This window comes from Pygocentrus nattereri, chromosome 11 (assembly GCF_015220715.1).
Source record: "Pygocentrus nattereri isolate fPygNat1 chromosome 11, fPygNat1.pri, whole genome shotgun sequence".
NCBI lineage: Eukaryota > Metazoa > Chordata > Actinopteri > Characiformes > Serrasalmidae > Pygocentrus > Pygocentrus nattereri.
In genome coordinates, this window is record NC_051221.1 from 38,874,632 (window position 1) to 38,898,209 (window position 23,578).

The following is a 23,578-nucleotide window of genomic DNA, read 5'->3' on the forward strand; positions in this document are numbered from 1 at the left end:
ACTGCTCCACCTCTTGATGCGTTTGTCTTATTCTTTTCAAGATTTTGGTCTGTGCAACTTTGTTTTGCAGCAATTTTGCAAAAGGAGCAATTTATTTCATTCACATTTCATAAAAAAAAAACTTCTGATTTGTATTTGCATGACCTACACTGAACATAGGCACAGCAAAAATGACGGCTAAATAAATAAACAATCTGATATTTAGAGTCAGCTTATTTTTTCCATGCTGAACCGCAACACAAACAGAAACGCGACCTAGAAACTGAGGAACATGCCAAACCATATAAGGGGTTAACCATTACACCTCAAAATAATGTAATACTGCACTTCTTTGAGCAAACCTCTTTCGTTATTCCTCAATTGCAGTTTCAAACACAATAACTGAGAGTTAAGGCATCTCTAAACAGAGTGAGGAGTTTCTCTCCTAAAATCCACTAAAGTATCAAGCTCAGCAGAACAGGCGACCGTAAAGAATGAACATTTCAGTGAAAAGACTAATTTACACAATTTTCCACTTCTCAGACGTATTCAGTCAGTCAGGACTTGTTTTGGTGTCGAAATTTTGTCGAATCTTTAATCTGAAGATATAAATGCAACCATAATCAAGACCTGGTTATGATTTGTGATGAACATTTGGGGATGTATTTATGAATAAAAAAAATTTGGGTGACTATTGACATCTGTTATATATATATAGACTATAGTCTCGCGGCTCAATTTTAAGAAGTAAAGAAGCAAATTCTGGACACCAAACGCGTCTTGGCTGATTGATTTGATTCATTTTGATTGATTTTTCCTTAAACTACTCCTTTAAATCAGTCATCACAGCAAAGACATTCCGTATTATAATTTGCTAACATGGGCAATCCCTCATATTTCATTACAATAAACATAAGCATATAATGTTACACTGCGGATGGAACACAATGAGAACGGCTGAGAAGAAAATAAATCATCCACAAAACATAAATAAATAACCCCAAACCCTACATCAAGTTGAAGACAGTTTTAGGGGGCATATAGTTTCCCACACAAGACTTCTTTAACCGAACTGTGACTGTGTTTGTGTGTGTTCAATCTGCATTAAGGTTACTGTGAGCCGTGAGACCATCCATATGGCTTCAACTGAGCTCATAACGACCTGCCTAAAGGTACTTCCTGAGTGTAATTAATTAAGGGCAGAGATCAAAGGGGCTGGAAAAGGCTGAGCTGGTAGTTTAGAGCTTCTCTCCCCTCTATACACACTCCCACTTCCGTCCCCTTCCCCCGCCTACACACATAAGGGGGCACTGGGGGCCAGACATGATGTCACCACTCAGCCCTGCCAATAGCCCACTGTAGAGGAGCATGGAAGATCATCAAGTCCCATATACGTTGTGTCCCCTCCATTCACAATCAACACCAGTACGATGCAGAAGGTTAAACGGTCCTGTTGTGTTCTCACCTTCAGCATCGTTTCATGACACACAGAAACCACTCAGTTAAGCAGAAACACAGTCATGGATTGTTAATCAATTATAATGATTCCACTCATCCTCTTTATTCGACATCTAATAATAATAATTTATTATTTAATCCATCCATCCATCCATCTTCTAAGCCGCTTCTCCGGTTGCGGTTTCAGGGTCGCAGGGGGCGGGGGTGGGGGTGGGGGGGTCGTGGGGTGCTGGAGCCTATCCCAGCGGTCATCGGGCCGAAGGCAGGATATACCCTGGACAGGTCGCCAGTCCATTGGAGGGCCATTATTTAATCTAATAAGTAATAATATCTAATAAGTAATTATAGTTCTAGTAATAATAATAATAATAATAATAATAGTAATAATAATATGTGTGTGTGCAATAACTCAGAGGGACAATAATTTAAATAATTTGAACTGCTTTATACTATGTTTCATATTTATTATCACAGTCACCGCCACTTTACTATATTCATAATAACTCAAATCTTGCGTACATATTGCAAATTTCTCTTTATCTTTGTTTTAAATAATTAAAGTGTTTATTCTTTAACTGTAACAACTGCAATTTCCCTCTGGGATCAACAAAGGATTCTGATTCTGATCTCACACTCTGCCATCAGGCTGCAGACTGAAACCTGCAAAGACTCGACTGTTGAGAAAGGTTTAGAAACTGCATTTTGTTATTATACTCTGATTTACTGTTGTGTAGTTGTCTATAATTGTTGTTATACAGCAGAATAAGAGCTGCTCACAGTTGATTCTGAATTTTACGGTTGCCATTTCCTACATGCCCAGACACGTCTCCTCATTAATGAATTCAGCTACTTCAAGGTTCATCTATTGCTGATGCAGGCATTCAGTTGTGCACACACAAAGCTCCAATGAAAAGCACTGACCAATAGACTCCACTAGAACGGGACACTCTGGACCCTTCCGCAGACATAATAAATGATTCTAGTAATCTGAATGCTTCCAGCTCCAGCAGTGTGTTTGCTGATGCAGTATTTACGAAGGAATTACAGATGCCTGGTTGTGTTATCACTGGCCATAATGCACAGGACTCAAAGATAACCTGGCAATGTGGTAGAGATGATCAGCTCTAATCAAACTGGCCTTTTCTTGCCATCTTTCTTTGGAAGCCACAGCTGCCATTAACTGCTCAGACAGAATGTCAACAACAGCAGGGCTGCTGCGTGATTCTACATGACACTACATAACGCCAGTGTGATGGACTTAAGGTGAAGGTGCCAAATGCCAAGCGTCAGGACAGTAGCATGATAGTGTTCTTAATCTAACTACCACAGCTATCTGAGGGCAGACTTTACCTGCAGTGCACACAGATCGGAACGTCATCGTGCTCCTGGTACTCCCGCATCAGCGCTATCATGTCCAATATGGAGTCAAAGGACGAGGGGACATCATGGTCAGGCCAGTTGATATAATGGAATTGTGTTATTCTACGAGTCTCCTAAAGGAAGATATGTGAGAGAGAGAGAGCACGAGAGAGGGAAAGAGAGAGCGCGAGTGCAAGAGAGAGAGAGTGAGAGAGAGAGAGAGAGAGAGAGAGAGAGAGAGAGAGAGAGAGAGAGAGCGAGCGAACGAGAGCGAGAGAAACAGACAGACAGAGAGAGAGCAAGCAAGCGAGAGAGAGAGCGTGAGACACAGACAGACAGACCGACAGAGAACGAGAGAGAGCAAGAGCAAGAGAGACAGAGAGAGAGCGCGAGAGAGAGAGCGCGCGAGAGAGCGAGAGCAAGAGACAGACACAGACAGACAGACAGACAGACAGAGAGCGAGAGCGATAGAGAGCGAGAGAGCAAGAGAGAGCGAGAGAGAGACAGAGAGCAAGAGAGAGACAGAGAGCGAGACAGAGAGCGAGACAGAGAGTGAGAGAGGGAGAGAGCGAGAGAGGGAGAGAGCGAGAGAGAGCGAGAGAGAGACAGAGAGAGAGAGACAGAGAGAGAGAGAGAGACAGAGAGCGAGAGCGAGAGAGAGACAGAGAGCGAGAGAGAGCGCGCGAGAGGGAGAGAGAGAGAGAGAGAGAGAGAGAGAGAGAGAGAGAGAGAGAGAGCGAGACAGAGAGCGAGAGCGAGAGAGAGCGCGCGAGAGAGAGAGAGAGAGAGAGAGAGAGAGAGAGAGAGAGAGAGAGCGAGAGCGAGACAGAGAGCGAGCGTGCGAGAGAGAGAGAGAGAGAGAGGGAGGGAGGGAGGGAGGGAGGGAGGGAGGGAGGGAGGGAGGGAGAGAGAGAGAGAGAGAGAGAGAGAGAGAGAGAGAGAGAGAGAGAGAGAGAGAGAGAGAGAGGAGCAGAAACAGAATATTTAACCTGCTGTTCCAACACATGTTCTAGAGTTAAAGAGTTGAAGGGAAGCAGTAGACTCACGTTTTCAAACTCTACTGTTAGACTGCGAATAAAATAGTCAGTTCGGGGTTGTTCCGATTCCTGAAAATCAAAAAGGACAAACAGGTTGAGTGAATGAACAGATGTCTCTGTGAGTGATTTAAGAGCATTTGATTTTATTGATGTTTTGATCATTTTCATGATTGTGCTGCATGATCTCAGAATGAACTGATTCCTGGAATAAATAGTTTCCACAATAGTGACACTGACAACACAATTTTTATACACTCAGCCAGCAGCTAGGAACTGACGGAGAACTCGTTATGTAACTAACTGCTAAAAAAAAAAAAAAAAAAAAAAAAAAAACCCTCCTACATTGACAAGAAAGGGGCCATTTTGACTGACATCTGACAGCGTCCACTTGATTAACTTAATTTTTGAGAAACTTTGTTATTATTACCGTTACCTTACAGTATTCAGTCACAAAATGATTCAAAAGCTCTGTTATTAGAGGTCTCATATGTTTAACTATAACATGTATATCACTTTTACCGGCTTTGGAAAACAATTTGCAAGACAATAAAGAGACAAAGTGTCATCAATGCGAAGCACCAACACCCGTACTCCAAAATTCCTAGAGAGTATGTTCTCGTACAACTACAATGCTCAATAGACTCATCAGCTAACACAAGGTTGTTTTCACTCTAGTTACTAGAGAACCAAAATCTCACCCTTCTGGACAATCTTAGAGTGACCGACCGACCAACAGAGTAAGTGAGGGAGGGAGGGAGTTACAAGCCAGGTCAATGAGGTGCTTCACATTTATAAAGGGCAGCAAGAGGATAGCAGTGAATTTGCACGTTATCCTTCCTCCCTTCACAAAATCCTAGTGGCCATTCCAGATACAGCTAAACAGCTCTAGGTTTTTATTTGATGTCACTTTTTAAATAAAAATGAATGAAGCATTTAATATGAGCAGGCGTATTAATACCTTGCATGTACAATGGGATGCAAAGGGACGAGACCAGCGTTCTGTTGGAATTGAATAGAGTTGTGCTTTATCAGTACAAATTATAATATCTGCACAACAAGTGAAGCGAAAATATCAAACATTCGTGAAAAGTTCAGAGTTGCTTAGCATTTGATATGATGCCCCCTTTTGCTTTATTTACACGCATGGCGGCATGGACTTCATAAAAGCCTCCGATTAGTAGATCAAATCTATCTGAGATGTGTCTGAAGCGATCGACGAGCGTTAATGGAAGAGATCAGATTTGCACGAAGGCTTAAATTTGAAAAGTGACTTAGAAGTAGCGCAGAATCTGGTCATAACTTTTCTTCTTTTTACATTTTTCAAAATGCTCATTTTTTTCTGCTGTTTATTTCCAAGCCTAAATAAAAATTCCCAGACATTCCCAGAGGTCTCAGACATCTGGATTCCACTGGATCATCCCCGATAACACATTCAAAGTGTTTTCCCTGCTGTGAAATACGGGCACTCCTGTGCTGCTCTATGGTGTAACACATCCTCTCATCCTCTCATGTATTATTGCGTAGTCACTGCACAGACTGGCACTGGCGTAATAAGCATGTCTATGGCTGGCCGGCTGCTAAAGGGTGAAGCATTTTGGGATATGTAGTCAGGAAGCGATGACTCACACAGGAGATCCTGAAGGGGCCAAAGGACATGGGCTCATCTCCGAACTGGGGGTAGTACCGCTCGCATTTTTTCTGCAGACAGGAAACAGATGTTTTTATTTAAAGCTAATCCCACCAGCTGTGATGACATGGCTGGCTGCTCGCTACCAGAACGGGTGTGTTACGTAAAAAGCCTTATCGAGCGGTTCATGACTAAATCAGCCTGAACCACATAATCCACATTAAAGCTTGTGAAACTCGGTGAGCTCCTGGTGGAAAAGGAGTTAACTCTCACAATCTCTGACGATTAAAGAAAAAACCTCAGTGCTCTAATGAGTACACGTAAAATGAGTGGGAACATTCATTCTTACCCTGCCCATCTCAAACTCTCGACATGCCATTACAATCACCTACAGAGGAGAAAAAAAAAACACATTTTACACCTACAAGCATTAAAGGTATATCTAAACAACACTGTTCAAGACAAATATGTCAAAAACGTTTGCTCTGATGTGGCTTATCTGCCCAAAATAAACATTATGAACACACTGTCACAGAGAAATTGGAATGAGATGCTGCTCATCACTTACAGTGCATGCAAATAGACACAGTGAGGTTATGTGGGAAAGACAGTGGCAGGCTATTGAACAGTAAAATGCTGTGTGGGTACATTAGCTCATGCACTGCACGCACAGATACAGCCTCCAACTCATTGTTTGATGCAAGTGAAACCACTCACAGCAACATTGTATTCCCAGATCATCCTCCAGAAGTCGATGACTGTGTTGGGCAGTGGGCCCTGCGTGGCAATGTAGGCCTCAAGCCCGTCTATTCCCTGTTCACAAACCACAAGAAGAAATTAGGTGTTAACGAAGACGTACGAACATAAATTGTGAATGTTAATGGATAAAACTGGTAAGACAGTAAAATTGCACAATCTGAGCAAAACTAGTACTGCGATTATATTACTACGTATTAGGATTGGAATACCTCTTGCAATTATAGATGGAGTGATATGGTAACAATGTAATATCAAGATAGGTCAATAGGTTTCCATGATACCCAATAATCAACTATATATAGAGACGGATTTCCTTCCTTGTATTTTTTTCAAGAAATACAATCAAAAACTACGAATAAAATGATGTGTCGACATTTCACATCACTGCACTGCACTAAATCTAATTAAAGAGGCCTAATTACGCTCTCTTTGGAGTGAAATATGCAGTTGGAAAGTATTTTTTGGGGCAGTGATTATATACACAATACAATACTTGTGAATCAGTACGAGACGCAAAGACTCTCAGGATTACACAAATACCCTGATTCTTCAAAACGTCCAAAACACTTATGTGATTGGTCAAGATGCTCACAGCACTGGAGGAGTATATTTAAGACATCTTTAATGACATCCATGGTGTCGTAATTGATCCACATCCTCTACTGGCTCTATTTGGTACACGACCTGAAGGATCATCTCTAACTAAAGACAAATTAATGAAGTTTTGGCCCACATTCAAATGGAAAAGATCAAGTTCACTATAAGAGGTTCAAAAGATATGTTTTTTGACACCTGGCTACCTTTTATAAACATACTTTGAAGGTTTACACACATCTGATTGAGAAGACCCTCGGCCTGTTTCTTTATAATACATCATATGACTTCTATGCGACGCTGAACTCCAGCTACTGCCCTAATTTTAGGGCTATAAATTTGAGGGTTGAGACTGAACGGGCTTGGGCTCCTATATTGAAAGGGAATGGGGTAAAATAAATAAATAAATAAATAAATAAAATGTGACTGATCTAGAAATGGTGTTTCAATGATACTATAATGGAGGTAATTACTAACATTAATATATAATATTAATACGGTTTGGTACTGTGTGTTTATGTATATGCAGGTGTATGTTTGAATATGTTGGTGTATGTATGAGTATGTACATGTGTCAGTTTTAGTTTCTATTCACCAAAGTATTTTATCTACCTTTTTGTATTTGTACTTGTGTTCATTTATACTGTTTTATTATATTGCTCTGAGTGGAGCAGAGAGACCAGGACGGGTCTAGGGTGTAGGAAAACCGAACGGAGTTGTCTTATGTTAGTTTACACCGTACTATGTTGTTATGGTTGAATATTACAAAATAAAAAACAATGTTCAAGATGCTCACAGCAGTGGAAAAAATACTGATTGAATAGAGTGCTCAATTCTGTATCGCAGCAAATGCACATATAGTGACAATTTACATTTGATCTGTAGAGCCGTCACACAGTTAAGCAACACAAGAAGAGGTGGCAATACGACACTATGTAATCAGTATCATGAGACATCATATACACTGACCAACAATCCTGTAAACAGTGACCAGTGTGTAGGAACGGCACAATAACTATGCCGCTGATACTGACATTATCTTACTGACAACCTACTGATTTATTTCTCCAACTGATGATATGTGAGTAGGTCAATACATTCTTTACAGCAGTGTCTCCCTATCCTGGCCCTGGAGCAGCCTCCCAACACACCCGATCCAGCTAATCAGCTCATTAAGAAGCCCCTCAACTTATAAGGGTGCGTTGGCAGCAGTGAAAACACCAAGGCGTGCAGGGCAGGGGGTATTCTAGGACCAAGCCTGGGTACCTGTACTCTACAGTAAGCAAACTTAAACGGAACAGCACAATTTCCGCTGAATTAAAACATTTAAATGTGCCATAAGCTTTTGCAGGTAATATCATGTTTATTTATGTTATATTTATCATGTACAGTGTGTGTATTAAAACGTGCAGAAGTGGGTTCGCCATAGAGAATGTGAACTTATTATAACTTGGACGCATAATTTCGCCAGACGTTCCTGAACTTTGGAATACAACTGTATACAAGCAGCAAAGCAGAATCACATATTTATCTCACACAGATGTGCTCTGCTTTAAATATACAGCATAAAAAAACAAAAACAAAGCAGAAGTCTGAGTCTAGCAGAGAGCCCATGAGCTACTCTCTCAAATCCACGTTACTGCACAGACGGAACAAAGACAGGAAGTTTGAAGAAAAAAAAAAAAAGAAAAAAAAAGAAAAGAAAAAAAAAGCCTAAGACACGGGTTAGTCGAGTGAATCTACGAGGGGCCACAGTCTCTATATGCGTGCTTCGGCCTCAGCATCTGATTGGACTAATGAGCTGTTCTTTGGTAGAGAGGTGAGCTCATTGAAATCAAGTGAAGTTGTAGAACAAACACTACTGACCTCACTGAGCACCAACGAAGCCGACGGCACCGAAACGGTGCTTTATCTGCGCTCATCATGTCTGTCTGCAACACGACTACAAACACAATATCTCTAAAGCTTCCTGCCTAATCATGAGGCAAACAGTCACTGACCCACCGACATGTACTGCGAACGTGAAGTGGCCGCAAAGACGAAAAGCCAAAAAAAAAGTCTATGAAATAATCAGACGTGCGCTGAGCAGCTGCTAACTGGCTGATTTGTGAGATACTATGTTCAACAGCAGAACGATGACCAACCGCAACCTTACGACTGACCGCATGTTAAGGCATTTTTCCAGTAGGCAAAGCAGCCCAGTATCTGGACCCAGAACTGCCCAGGGTTCTATAGTAAGCTTTCTGGCAGGAACACTGGCGTTCCTGACTTGAAATAAACAGGAACAGACAGAAAACCCATGAGCACAAACGTAATACGAAATTCTTTATTCCCTCTTTTTTCTTTATTTCTCTCGTCAGTCAGATACGCTGTTCACTTCAGCAACAGCGGTTAAAGGTTGCCTGAACAACGTTAGGACCTTTTTCTGTCATTCCGTGTTTATTCTGTTCTTTTTCCTGCAGTTTTTCATTTCACTTGTGTTCCTGTCTTTTGTCTAATCAATAGAAGGTATATCTTTATACAGGCAGTTGTTTTAAGTTTGGTCTGCTCAGCCATTTCATAGTACTATCCATACTGGCTAATAATGCTGGTCAGTGCACTTCAAACTGAGGCCACTCTGAGATTTACATTCACTGCAGTGCAAACCATGCAAGTTTATCATGTATTAGGATATCAAGGTTCTAATGACATGCATTACGAACCAACTGGCAGGTTCTCCCATCATGCCCTGCAAACACAGCACCATGCAAGGCTATTGACACGCATCACTGAAGAAAAATTTGGTATTCACACATGAATATGCGCAATGAAGCGGTTATTCAGGCCAAAATCTGTTCTCATATACAAGCACATAAATCAAAACTGGTTACAATTATTTAAAAAGAAGGAGCAAATGTGAGCATTTTGCTCAGACTGTAAAACCCTGATGGAGCACCTGTGTTCATTTCCCATTGCACAACAGAACCGCCAAACTAGGAGGAGTTCCCTTAACTTCTAATCGAGCTTTAACAGTAAACAAAAATGATAATTATCAACAATGGAGAAGCTTCAAGCTCTGATTTACCTTTGACTCTGCCTTTGATTTGTGTGAGTCACGGACTGCAAATGCTGGCTAGACAGCGGTTTTTGAGAGGGAATTTATCTTTTATTAAGATTAAGTGACCCTTATTGGTCCCACAACGGGGAAATTTCACCCATCCGTGAAGTGAAACGCTACATACACACTAGTGAGCAGTGAGCACACTTGCCCGGAGCGGTGGGCAGCCCAATCCACAGCGCCCGGGGAGCAGCTGGGGGTTAGGCGTCTTGCTCAAGGACACCTCAGTCATGTGCTGTCAGCTCTGGGGATCAAACCGGCGACCTTCTCGTCACGAGGCTGGTTCCCTAACCTCCAACCCACGACTGCCCCCTTATCTCACTCCAGTCACACTGTGATGATTCTGTGATGACTGCATTTGATCGATCAGTGTTTTGCACTCCACCCGATAGGTTCTGCTTTGGAACTGTTGGTACCCGAGGCAACAAGGGTAACCAATTTCAGCAAGGGTACTCTCGGGTGGGGTACAGTTCAGCAGAAATGATAATGAAATGTGTAATAACAGACTTGCAATGATACCTGTATATTGTCCGGTAGAACAAAGGTAAGATCATTTGGTAAAGAAAGGTAAAAACCTACGAAAGAAATCATTTATTTGTGACTCTTTCCTTGTTATTACAACAGAAATAGTCAATCTGAGGCCTTGATTGCACTGATTTAAACATGTGAGTTGTTCAAAGCATAACCGATGGCCACTCGCCGGCCACTATATTTATTTTCAATTGCTTGTTAACACAAATAGCTGATCAGCCAATCACATGGCCGCAAATCAATGCATTTAGGCATGTAGAGGTGGTCAAGACAACTTGCTGAAGTGCAGACCGAGCATCAGAACGGGGAAAAAGTCATTTCAGTTTTTGACATAATTTCAAAGGACCTGTTGCCCTGGACACTGTGCGTAAATTTCATGATGAATGGAGCAAAAGATACAGCCCAAAATGACTTGGAAAGATGTCTGGTTCCAATGACTTGCATTAAAACTACAGTGTGTTTTTTTCTTTCTCCTGTAAAGTTCCAATTTTGGAGATACGAGGTTTTCTTCCGACAACAGCGATTTACTAGCCTCTAAATCAGTGGCTACGCTAGCAATCAGGACTTCTTCATCACAGCAGAGAGGAATTCCAATGGCTATATGACGTGTCTGTGTGAGACGAGACAAGACAAAGAACATATGAAATACTAGTTTTAGGCTGGAATGTGCCTTTAAGCATATAGCTTTCAGCTTTTTTTGGATTAAGTTCTTAAGCTGGTTTAAAGTCTTACTACACAGTGAAGCTGCACCCACAGGCCTGAAAACATCTCTGGATCTGTCTGCCTTGTCCTGCTACCTGGGCACTTACATCAACTTCAAAGATAAATGAGCCAGTTATAGAGACCACTGTACACGCCTTAAGGCACAAACTACTGCCACATTTTCACAGATGAGTCAGTTGGATTTGCACTCTCTGGCTTCTTCCCTGTTTTTTCCACACACGGTGGAACTTTTTCTCTTTTGTCTATAAAACAGTGACAGAACCCTCATCTCTTATGAAGTACAGAGCATCGTGGCTGAACTGAACACAGATCTGCATGAACACAGGTCTGCATCTTTTTGAAATTGTAGTTTAAGTCCTCAACAAACAGTAAACTGGCGCTACAGCGGTGAAACAGCGCTCGGGTTTTCACAGCTTTGTCAGTCGTTCCTCAGCTGCACTTGTTTCCCCTCAGTGAACCTAATTGGAGCGCACTGCTTGCGCCCACTGTTTGTTTGCTGTAATCATGACAGAATTTGCAGATCTTGCTATGCAGATTTCTGTGTTATGGTTCTTCACCACATGCTGCTTCTCCTATCTTATACTGGCCTGGGCAATATACACTCGGCCACTTTATTAGGTACAGCTAATAATCAGCCAATCAAACGACTGCAGCTCAGTGCATTTAGGCATGTAGAGGTGGTCAAGACAACCTGCTGAAGTGCAGACCGAGCATCAGAACGGGGAAGAAAGGGGATTTAAGGGACTTTGAACGTGGCGTGGTTGTTGGAGCCAGACGGGCTGGTCTGAGTATTTCAGAAACTGCTGATCTGCTGGGATTTTCACACACAACCATCTCTAGGGTTTACAGAGAACGGTCCGAAAAAGAGGAAACATCCAGTGAGCGGTCAGTTGTGTGGACGAAAATGCCTTGTTGATGTGAGAGGTCAGAGGAGAATGGGCAGACTGGTTCCAGATGATAGAAAGGCAACAGGAACTCAAATAACCAACCAGAATCTCTGAGGAACGTTTCCAACACCTTGTTGAAAGTGTGACACGAAGAATTAAGGCAGTTCTGAACGCAAAACCTAATAAAGTGGCCGGTGAGTATATATTGCTGATGATCTGGAAATGGGCATGCTAATGAGCACGGCAAGTCACATAAGCAAAATGAAAAGCAATAATACACCATGGTGGCCCGATGGCCCAGTGGATAAGAATCTCACATAGGAGACCAGAGTTCAACTCCCTGTTCAGGCAGGAATTCGGGCAAAAATTTTAATACTGCACTCAACTATTACAGTAAGTTGCTCTGGATAAGCATGTCTGCTAAAAATGTATCTGTACTGAGAGGAAGAGACCGGGTGGGCCCTGACTTAGCAACAAAAAAAGGAGCCTCACTACTACAGACAGCATGCTCTGCAATAAAAAAACAAATATAACTGAACTCCCTTCGTCCACGTGCTCATTTGATGAAAAATAGACCTTTCAAAGTCAGATTAACAGATCATTTCAAAATGGAGTTTTTTTGTTCTTACTACACATATTTTAAATCTACTTGGCAACCGTTTGTTTATTCCAAATTATGTCTGTTCTGACCAAAGAAAGTCACCCCTTTAAGACATTTTAGACTGAAAGTATGAATATTCATGTCCAAAAGACAGAAAAATGCCAAGATAAACATTTTAACCATATCGCCCAGCCCTGCATGCAAACACACTGAACGCCTGCGTTGTAGTTTCTAAACACTGGAACACATTTTTAGGAAAAAAATTACATTTTTACACATGGCTGTGCAACTTCAAGCATGCACTGGTGCGAACATGATAGAATCACAATATTTGCAGTGCGTTTCACTAAACTGATTAACTATTATCTGCACATCCGCTTCTGCCTCCCTCCTCTCACCCGCCCGCCCACACGCCCACACACACACACACACACACACACACAGCGATAGCCACAAAAATGCTGTGTACCTTGATGAAGTTTGCATTGATGTAATCCGTGTCCTGATTGGATGTTTTTAACGCGACTTTCACTCGACTGTGGTCAACTGAAGGACGAGAAAGACAAGACTGAGAAAGTGCAACAGGCTGAAAGTACATTGAGTCCACACGGTGTATTTCATCTGAGACACCACACAGACACCATGTTATACACAGCTGCATGTAAAACTGTGCTCACCCCTGTTCAAATGACATGTTTTATTGATTCTCTAAGTAAAAACAAGCTAAACCATCCTCAACAAACAATTTCAACAAATCTTAGAGCACAGTTTCATTTATTTACTGGGTTTATCATACGGCAAAAGTCAGACACATTAAACGTGCCATCATTACAAGCCATATTAACTGGTTTTTCTCCCAATATGTTAAATTCAGCAAATAAACAATTGTGCATTAACATGTGCAGAACTGTGAATTTCTTTCACACAAAACCAGGAGAGCCCACACTTCTGCATATGACTGCAAGAGTCAATATAAGAGGAAATGGGACATTTCTACACCTTAAAACCTTTTGCAGAGTGTGCATGAAACAGAGACGGAGAGCAAAAGTGTATGTTAAACTGGGAGATCCCACTGTGAAAAGCCTTTGTGTTCTACAAAGCACTGTACATCAATAGGCCTGTTCACGCAAATGTAAAGTGGGATCAATTGCTATTAGTAGACTGATAGTAGGTACTGTTGATATGGGTCACTCAACCTTTCTACTCCAGTTGCAACATCAGTGATGCGGTACTATTTCAGCTGGTTTAAAGTGCAGAAATGGGTATTGATCAAACACTCAACAGCAAAAAGATTTGAGCTACGGCAGCATGCCGTGATAACACATACAAGCAAGTCTGTATCAGTGCTGATCCACTGCCAGATGTTTCTGATCATCCAATTTTCATAGTCAGAGTCGGATAAGAACCTCGTAACTTTTTGGAAAAGGATAAAACTGCAGCTGCCCTTTATGTTGTGTCAACATTTCATGATGAATGGACTGATGATCGAAAATGACATGGAATAAAACCACATTACATTAGATGATCCTCAGTAAGCAAAGATTGGGGTTATCCATCTTAAGGAATACCATTATTTGTAGAATTAAAAGCTGACCGCAGCTTGACAGCAGCTACCCTGACATTGACTTGCTTACAAGAAAAACCAAAGTCGGTGTCATGAACATGATTCACTTGAGTTTATACCACAACCTGGTCATCAAAAGGCAAGACACACTGTTTATTACTTACATGGCAGTATATCTTTATATCTGTTCTTTTTCACATTCTCTTCTTTCTCGCCGACGTTGGTGGGGTAGATTTTATCTGTTCTGTATTTGGTTGATAATCTCCGTAATCGCTGTGGACAGAGAAAAACAAACAAAAAAAAAAAATAGCATTAACAGAAGGCAACGTTTCTGAATTCTTGTTTTATCTTTGTGTAGGAAGCATAATGTGTAAGAGCAGGAATCAATGTGGAGAGAAGAGACGATAATGACTGTGTTTCAGACTGAGAGGGTGATGGAGATGAAATTGCTGCCCTGGGGCTTCTCGCTTTACTCTAGATGTCCCTAGTGCAGATCACGTCCTGGCAGCTTAAAAGACATAAACTATACACTATGGGAGCACGACAAGAACCAAAGCTACCTCCACCGCCACCTCCACCATGAGTCCATCCAGACACTTCAGCTCAGCATGAACAGAAGATCTTGTCTCAGCATATCCTCATGCTGCTGAGAGAGCTACCAAATCTTCTCAACAGACGAAAAAAGCATTTTTCCAACAGTCCACATGCCAGTGTGGAGGAGAGGAGGCTTTCAGGGGCCCTGCCACTAATGGGGCCCAAGAGGCCAAGTACTGTGCTCAGAAAGCATGAGAGTAGATTACACACACACACACACACACACACACACACACACACACACACACACTTCACAATCGTGCAACTACTTTTTATCTCCTTCCTGTTGACTCGCAATGTTAAGCACCCTAGATTATTCACTGTTACGTATTTAAATTTACACAGTCAGATACTATTTGTGACTGAGGCAGCTAAAACAAATATTTGCTCGTACAGTAAGGCTGATCCACAAACTTTTTAAATCTAAATCTAACAGCCTGGCATAACTAGGATGCCTACTGTTATATGTCCTCAATGGCATACATTTGAAATGAAATAGATAACAGTGCTTCTAAGATGCAGCTCCATCAGTTCAAGTGATGAAATTGGTTAATTATGTTAGATAATTATAGATGTTAGATAATAATATCATAGTTTAGTTTGTGGACCATGTTTCCAAATCTGACTGGATGACAATGAACACTTGAGTTGAGCCATTTCAATCATTTTCTGCATGAGCCAGGTGGATGAACCACTGTCTCCATTTCCAGTCCCTCAAAAAACAGCAGACAACAGGAATGGTTCTTGACCAGATGGGTGCCATTTGATATAATTCAATGTCAAAACGGGCAAATAATGAAAGTTAAAACAGACAAGTTAATGAAACATAGTAGGCTCACAGTTTTAGTCACATTTTCGTGATATCAGTGCTGATAATAAAACAAACCGAGTGACATTGTAGCCACAGCCAACAGAATTTTTCAGCGGACCAGCCATGTCTTTGTGCGGGCCTCCATACACTCACAGGCCACTTTATTAGGTACAATTGCTTAACACAAATAGCTAATCAGCCAATCACACGGCAGCAGCTCACTGCATTTAGGCATGTAGAGGTGGTCAAGACGACTTGCTGAAGTGCAGACCGAGCATCAGAACGGGGAAGAAAGGGGATTTAAGGGGCTTTGAACGTGGCGTGGTTGTTGGAGCCAGACGGGCTGGTCTGAGTATTTCAGAAACTGCTGATCTGCTGGGATTTTCACACACAACAAGGGTTCACAGAGAACGGTCCAAAAAAGAGGAAATATCCAGTGAGCGGTCAGTTGTGTGGACGAAAATGCCTTGTTGATGTGAGAGGTCAGAGGAGAATGGGCAGACTGGTTCCAGATGATAGAAAGACAACAGGAACTCAAATAACCAACCAGAATCTCTGAGGAACGTTTCCAACACCTTGTTGAAAGTCTGCCACACAGAATTAAGACAGTTCTGAAGGTGAAAGGGTGGCCAGCCTAATAAAGTGGCCGGTGAGTGCATAACATGTTATACAGGCCAATTTCTAAGCACACTTCTACACCCTCAACCACCAGGCTGTTGTTTTGCTCAAGCATTTCTCCATCTTCATCTTTCCCCTCTTAGATCTACATTAAATCCTCAGATTTAACTACAATTGCATAAGGGCTGAAAACAGCTCAAACTACTAAACCTGGTATAAAACCTCAGCGTAACATCAGGTGTTTGTTCAGGAAAATTACCAATCTACACTAAACTAAGGCCCTTCAAGACCAGAGCTGCACATCTGTGCCTTAAAATAGCACAATGAGCAGAGATTCATTACTGCTGAGGCTGCGTTGCGTCTGAAATGATAGCAGCACCACTAATAAACACACTAACAAAGCCATAACAGAAGCTCAGACAGATCCCCTGCACAACAAACTGAAATCACAACAGAAGAGGACAGTTTGTACCAATTACTTATGGGATTTAAACAGTTAAATACAGAAAACTAGCCTCAAAGTGTGGATCTTCAGAAGAGAATGTATACACACTTCTTACCAAACTGGGCTTGTGTCTCTCTCAGTCTGTCTCTCTAAATATCATTCCCTTTCTCTCTCTCTTCTCTGAGAAATATGGCGTGGGCGGGCTGGTTTCCGAGGGCCTGTGCAAAAGCTTTGCCTCTTCTGTTAGAGAACTGAACGTGCCGCAGCTTAAGCAGGGAACAAAGTGCCACAAGTTTTCTCTTAGACGAAAGAAAGAAGAGGCATCGCTGTGGACCACCAAGGCTTTCTACAAACTTCCAACCTGATGTGCCACATTTGGGCCCAGTGACTTCACAAGTAACTACAAAGCCCTAAAACTAACGCTGAGTAACTGAATAAGACTGTGTCCCTGAAACGCAGCTCTTCATATAAACGTCCCAGAAAGTGTTACCAGGTATTACAACAGCTGCTACACTTGACTACCATTTCTGTAGTAAAGGGGGTCGCACACTATATTACAGCAGTCTACACGACACACTCTACAAACACCCGTTTAAATGGGTGTACCTAAACCACTGTAGGCTAAATAGGCTGATGGATGTATATGTACTGATTTCCAATACGTCATCAATTCAAACTATGCTGCTTCCCATATACAGATGGTATGGACTGGGAACTGAACTGTATGTTTTCTCATAGTGTTTATATACTACATAAAAAAATTTGAAAATTTGGTTTTCTATGCCGTGGCCACTTCAACGCATCCAGGGCAGCATTTCGAAACAGAGTGCTGCTTTAGCCGCCTACATATCCGAGCTGAGTCCAGTAACAGTGTAAAGAACTGCACTAATCAATGCTCAGTGTTAATTATTCCGGCCTGTGGGGGTAGGAGAAGAGAAGAGAGAACAATAATGTCTTGGATGGGGGTGTTGAGGACTCTGTGTGTTCTTCCAGCCTGAGCACTTGCTGGGAAACAGCACCGTCTCAGGCATACAGTAATTACATTACAGCTATTCTGGTCTCATGTGAATTAAATTTTCATCAGCGCAGTGACTTTGTGCAGTACAAGACCAGAGGGGGTCAGGGCCAAGGAAACACACACACACACACACACACACACAAATGAACATCTCTTCACAGCGGCAAGAGAAAGTATTCACATTTCAGACGGTCGATTCAGGAGGCTCTCAAGAGCGGTGGCTTAGATATTTCCACAGCAGACGTACTGTGGCGACGCTATTGTAACTTCCCTTGTGGTTGATTTTTTTTTTTTCATTTTTACAGTAAGCAGAAATACGATTCATTTCACCTACTGAAAACAGACTAAAATGATATTGATAAATGCGCAATCATCTATTTAAGGAACAATTAAAAAAAAATGCATTGACTTCCAGAAACAAGCAAGAATCTACAAGGAAAGAAAATATGAAAACCTATTTATCTGGACAGCAACCACTCAAAAAGAACACTAATAGAAAAAAAACACTAATAGAAAATAAATACAAACACTATTAATAAAAGTAGTGACGTCCTGTATATATATATATATATATATATATATATATATATATATATATATATATATATATACACACACATATACATACACACATACATACATACATACACACACACACACACACACACAATAATATATTTTACATTATATATATAGTGAGTTTGTTATAGGGGATCAACTAATATATATATATATATATATATATATATATATATATATATATATATAATAATTTATTTATTATATTTTATAATATATATTATATATATAATTATATATATTTTATAATATATTTTACATTATATATATATATATATATATATATATATATATATATATATAAAATGTAAAATATATTATAGTGTGTGTGTATATGTATATATTAGTTGATCCCCTATAACAAACTCACTTCATTGTAGCACACAATTTGCATATATTAATATATTTAAAATAAAATATTTATTTAAACAGGGATTGTGCAGATGATGTAGTCGACTGCATAAATGTGTGTAAACTTATTTCATAGAAAACCAACAATACATAATTTTACCCCGTGTAAAATTGTGTATATACATACGTGTATAAGCAACACTTTCAATTAATTTGAATTTTTTTTTTTCCATTTCAATTTTGTCAGAAACCATAATGAGGCAATGACGCAATCTTAAAGATTATTATTAAAACTATCATTAAAATCAACATACATAACTGCCTGTGCCCTCATTTCCTCTCTCTCATCGCTACGCAGCACAGTAGTCAACTGAGGACTTGGTCTCGCAGTCAGCGCTCACGACCGGCTCAACAAAGCAAAGTGGAAAAACCACCTCAAATCACACGAACGCTGTGGAATCTGCGAGATTTCAGATCCATACAAGTATTACACAAAGCTGGACTTCACTTAGTGGAAAAGTCAGGCCAAAAGTTAAATTACCCAATAGAAGTGACCCGTACCACTTCTCACTGGTCAGTCTTGTGGCTTTATCTTTCTCTAACTCGGTGAAAAAACCTGCCTTATGAAACAGGCCCTATGTCCTGCTGCTGGATGTACCTGACGCTACGGCCAAGTTGTTTATATCCTCGGACACAAAATCAACCTCATTTGAGTCTATTGCTGCTGTTCCTTAGAGTTCGAACAGCTTATTACATCCCAAAATGAAGAGAGAGACCACTATATCAACTTACTGAAACTACCCGTTTTATCTTTGATGTTTTAGGTTTTCCAGCTAAGAAATTAATCGCAGACTAATGACAGCTACTGATCAAAAGAATCTTGTAACTATTACAAAACTAACGTGAGATAATGCAGCAGCCCATGTCCTACATTTTTACTGTATTTCACTTTTTTAACACTGGCATGCAAAAACAATAAAAAAAAAAAAAAATCTTTTTAAAAAATTTTAAATGACCATTTTCTACCTCTCTTTATACCTTAGAATTAATCATGCTTTCTTTGGTACTTTGCCGTAAAAACTGTTACGTAAACGAGTTCTGTTCTGACGGGTTCTCCTGAATTGGTTCTTCAGTCACAAGCACTCAGAACTTCACTATGAATGGACAGAGGTAAACAGCTGTCGGCTGAGCAAATTCATAGGCTCTCCTGACATCACTGAAACAACTCAATTGGACTGGACAGTGAATGTTATATTTTGAACCGTTAACAATGTTTACACACTACTCGAAAATCTTTTTAAAAAGCGGCATTTTCCACGATATGGGCCCTTTAATCCATTAAACAAACCAAATACGAGAAAACAATGTTTAAAAAAAGTGCCTGTAATAAAGAATCCAGAAAAGTCTAGTGAACGTTTCGCTTCAGGAGGACGTGCCTATTGTCTGTCTCTCACTCTCTCAATCACTGACTCAGAAGGACGTGCTTTAATAGCGTTCTCTTCCGTGGTTACGTAAACACTGTCGCACACAATGGAGACACAATCCGGAGCGGGAGGCGTTTCACAAGAGGAAATAAAGCAGGAACCTGCAAGAGACTCTCCCTCGGCCTGTCTGTACCAACACTCAGCCCGGGCAAAGAGAGAGCACTGCTGGGAGAGATGAACACCCAGGCTTTTTAATCCCTTAATCCATACGGGTCTATGTGGGCCCACACTTCGGTCCTTCTCCCTCACCTGCATATTAGTTCCCTGGTGCTTACTGAACAATTCTTAGCAGCTGCGGAATGAGTTTAGATAAAAAACTGAACGATAAGTTTCAGATGTTGTTGTGTCAAGAAAACACCCCGATACAGTAAATCAGTAAATAGGTTCTTTTGTCCTGCTTTAAAGGGCTTGTATCCTAGAAAACCAAATTACTCTTGCATAAAATAGTTTGATGCTATTGATGAATATTGTTGTTTCAAAATTCCCCAGTCAATATAATACAATACAATACAAAACAGCCCGTTTTGGATTCAGCGTTTTTATGATGTCACAAAGACAAACATCTACATATATTCACCTATTCATTCTATAGCAGTGTAGCTCCGCCCAAAGAGTGTTTAGCCCCTCCTGCTTTCGGAACGAGGGACAATAAAGCTCAGCCAATCAGCACAGAGGTCATTTACGTATATCAGCCCTAAAGGCACTGTTCCAAAAACAGCTGGTTTGATTGTGGGGGATGAAGAGATTCATGTAAAAATGAATGACAATTTTTGGTATAAAACCACAAATGTAATTGGTGGGCTTAAAATAAAACGCAAGAAAAATGTAGCATATGGGCTTTTTAACCATATTTGGATGCTTTTTAATCACTGAGGCCTGAGAGCAGAAATCTGCTGAAGGAGTAAGGTTTCTCCCGCCCTCAGGCTGCCCACGTAACACAGGAAGTTGTGCTGGTTTCTGTGTGGGAGCTGGTAGGGCAGAAGTGTGTCTGTGTGTGTACACATATGTGTCTGTCTATGACAGAAGGGAGGGAGGGAGGGAGGGGGAGAGAGAGAGAGAGAGAGAGAGAGAGAGAGAGAGAGAGAGAGAGAGAGAGAGAGAGAGAGAGAGAGAGAGAGAGATAGCAAGAGCGCAAGAGAGCACAAGAGAGAGAGCGCGAGAGAGAGAGCACGAGAGAGAGCAACACAGAAGAGAGACAGAGAGAGGGGGGGAGCAACAGAAAGAGAGAGAGAGAGAGAGAGAGAGAGAGAGAGAGAGAGAGAGAGCGCAACAGACAGAGAGAGCAACAGACAGTCACACAGAGGGGGGGGCAACAGAAAGAGAGAGCGAGAGAGAGAGCGAGAGCGAGAGCAATAGCGAGAGCGAGAGAGCGCGAGCAACAGAGAGAGAGAGAGAGAGAGAGAGAGAGAGAGAGAGAGAGAGAGAGAGAGAGAGAGAGAGAGAGAGAGAGAGAGAGAGAGAGAGAGATGGAGAGAGAGGGAGAGAGCAACAGAGAGAGAGAGCGAGAAATGGAGCGAGGTGTAATGTTTCCGTTTCTGTCAGCACTGGGGCAGAACAATAACTGGTGTTACACAGTTGAGCTGAGCTGCATCCCTATTGGCCCGTTATTTAGTGCTGCTCCAATCAAATTCCATCCCACGCTCCTCCCAGACCCCCACGGGACTCCTCTGAGACCGGGCATGGCAACACCCTCACAGCTAAACTGACCACATCACAGGCAATTCAAGCACATGCTGTCCCAGGAGAAACAGAAAGCCCACAGGCTTTTGACGCGCATCACTTCCAACAACCGTTCCACTGTTCATCGCTTTAAGCCTGAAAATAACATTTGTATTAATGAACGTCTGATCACGCCTTTACAACCCGAGTTTCACGGGATATTTCACATTTCACTACAGCGCAGAACCTGTCGATGAGACTCCGATGAAATATCCCACTAAGGATTCAGTGAGCGTTCTTTCGAAAAGCAGCATTTTCACACTAAGACATCAAAACTTATTAAAATATCACACTTTTGCTGTTATTATGGGTAAATGACTGGCTGGTTGGAGGAGTACGCAATGACAAAAATACTTCGGCTGCAAGTATTGTGACACTTCTGCCACATTGGCTTATAAGCAAGATAGGAAGGGTGGGAGTGGTCTTTAGCAGCCCCCAGTCACACCACAAAGACACAATCCACATGTGCCCTGAGGAGCTGAACATAAAAGCGCCTGACAATCTTCATCTTGCTGAACGTGGGCGACGGAACAAGAATATACCATCAGAACTAGGACTGGGCAAAATGACAATGTTACTGAGATAAATGACTTCTAAATATGTCACAACATGCTTTTCTGGGCATATAAAGGACATTAAAAGCACTAAAAGCACGCCTAATTAGTCCTGTGGTAACTGGAATTAGTGTTTCGCTGTATGTAGATTACTGAATGCAAAACACCTGATTCATTTTTTTAAATGGTTCAATGTCCCAGAAAACAAATATCGTGTATCGTGAACACGACTAAGAATTTTGATGTTATATGTTTGCCGTGATTTTTTATTTTTCTGGGGGGTTTATAAGTTACAATCGCCAAGAACGGCCATCAAAAATCAAATCAAGCATGAGAAACATGGAATAACAGTATAGTAGATAACCAAACTCAGTCCCGCAGGACTAATCATGCACTCTTTTCCCAAACCAACGTCGGGAATACCAGTGCTGTTTCTTTAAAATAAGCAACGTTTAACTGAAGCACTTCGCTGTAAGTAGGCCAGCACACTGAAACTACTCAGCACTAGAAGAAGAAATGCACAGCTAACATCATCGCACCACACAGAGTGAGTGAGCGCTATTTTAAAGGGTCATTATTTTTTTCTGTCCAACATAATCAGCTTTCATTAGCCTAATACAAACACCTGGAACGAGATCAGCGACATCTTCGCGTTGTAAACGATGCAGTCGGTCCGCTTCGTGTTACCGATAACGTCCACAATACGATGAGGGAAGAATACTGTGAGTAGGCCACCGAGTCCTCTTACTTTAATAACTGTGTGCAGTTAAAAAACAACGTAAACGGTTAAAGCAGGTGATGTGGAGGGGGATATTTTGTGTTTCTCTGCTTTACGGTTTCATCCTGGAGTTTTCCAATGATCCCTTGTACTGAAGCAGAAGCGAGTGAGAACAGCGATGGTGTGCGAGTTGAGCCTTAATCTTCGTCAAACACAATAAAAGCACCTAAAACTTAGTAATTCAGTAAAAAGGAACGGATCAGTGAACGTCACGTGTGTGCATTTAGTTTAACAGTGCCTTCTTCTATGAAGCAGGCCTGTTTCTTCTGATGAACGACCCCCCCGACCCCCCCGACCCCCCGACCCAAGTTGTTTCTCAGTCTGACGCTTGACACTGGTATAAATCAACAAATCAACAATGTTTTTTTTCTTCAACCATCAGTAAATGAGCTTTTACAGTCACGGGGGATT

General features: G+C 41.3%; 1 protein-coding gene across 2 annotated transcripts in view; it reads right to left on the reverse strand.

Moving 5' to 3' along the window:
- ptpn12 (protein tyrosine phosphatase non-receptor type 12) overlaps positions 1-23,578 on the reverse strand; it is a 70,663-nt gene that overhangs the window by 22,166 nt on the left and 24,919 nt on the right. For both annotated transcript variants that reach the window (XM_017706423.2, XM_017706422.2), the window contains exons 2-8: positions 14,381-14,489; positions 13,122-13,198; positions 6,178-6,273; positions 5,810-5,848; positions 5,460-5,531; positions 3,843-3,902; positions 2,788-2,930 (exon numbers count right to left, since the gene is read on the reverse strand). In XM_017706423.2, coding sequence (XP_017561912.1) covers positions 2,788-2,930; positions 3,843-3,902; positions 5,460-5,531; positions 5,810-5,848; positions 6,178-6,273; positions 13,122-13,198; positions 14,381-14,489 — 596 coding nt within the window. The remainder of the gene's footprint in view (positions 1-2,787; positions 2,931-3,842; positions 3,903-5,459; positions 5,532-5,809; positions 5,849-6,177; positions 6,274-13,121; positions 13,199-14,380; positions 14,490-23,578) is intronic.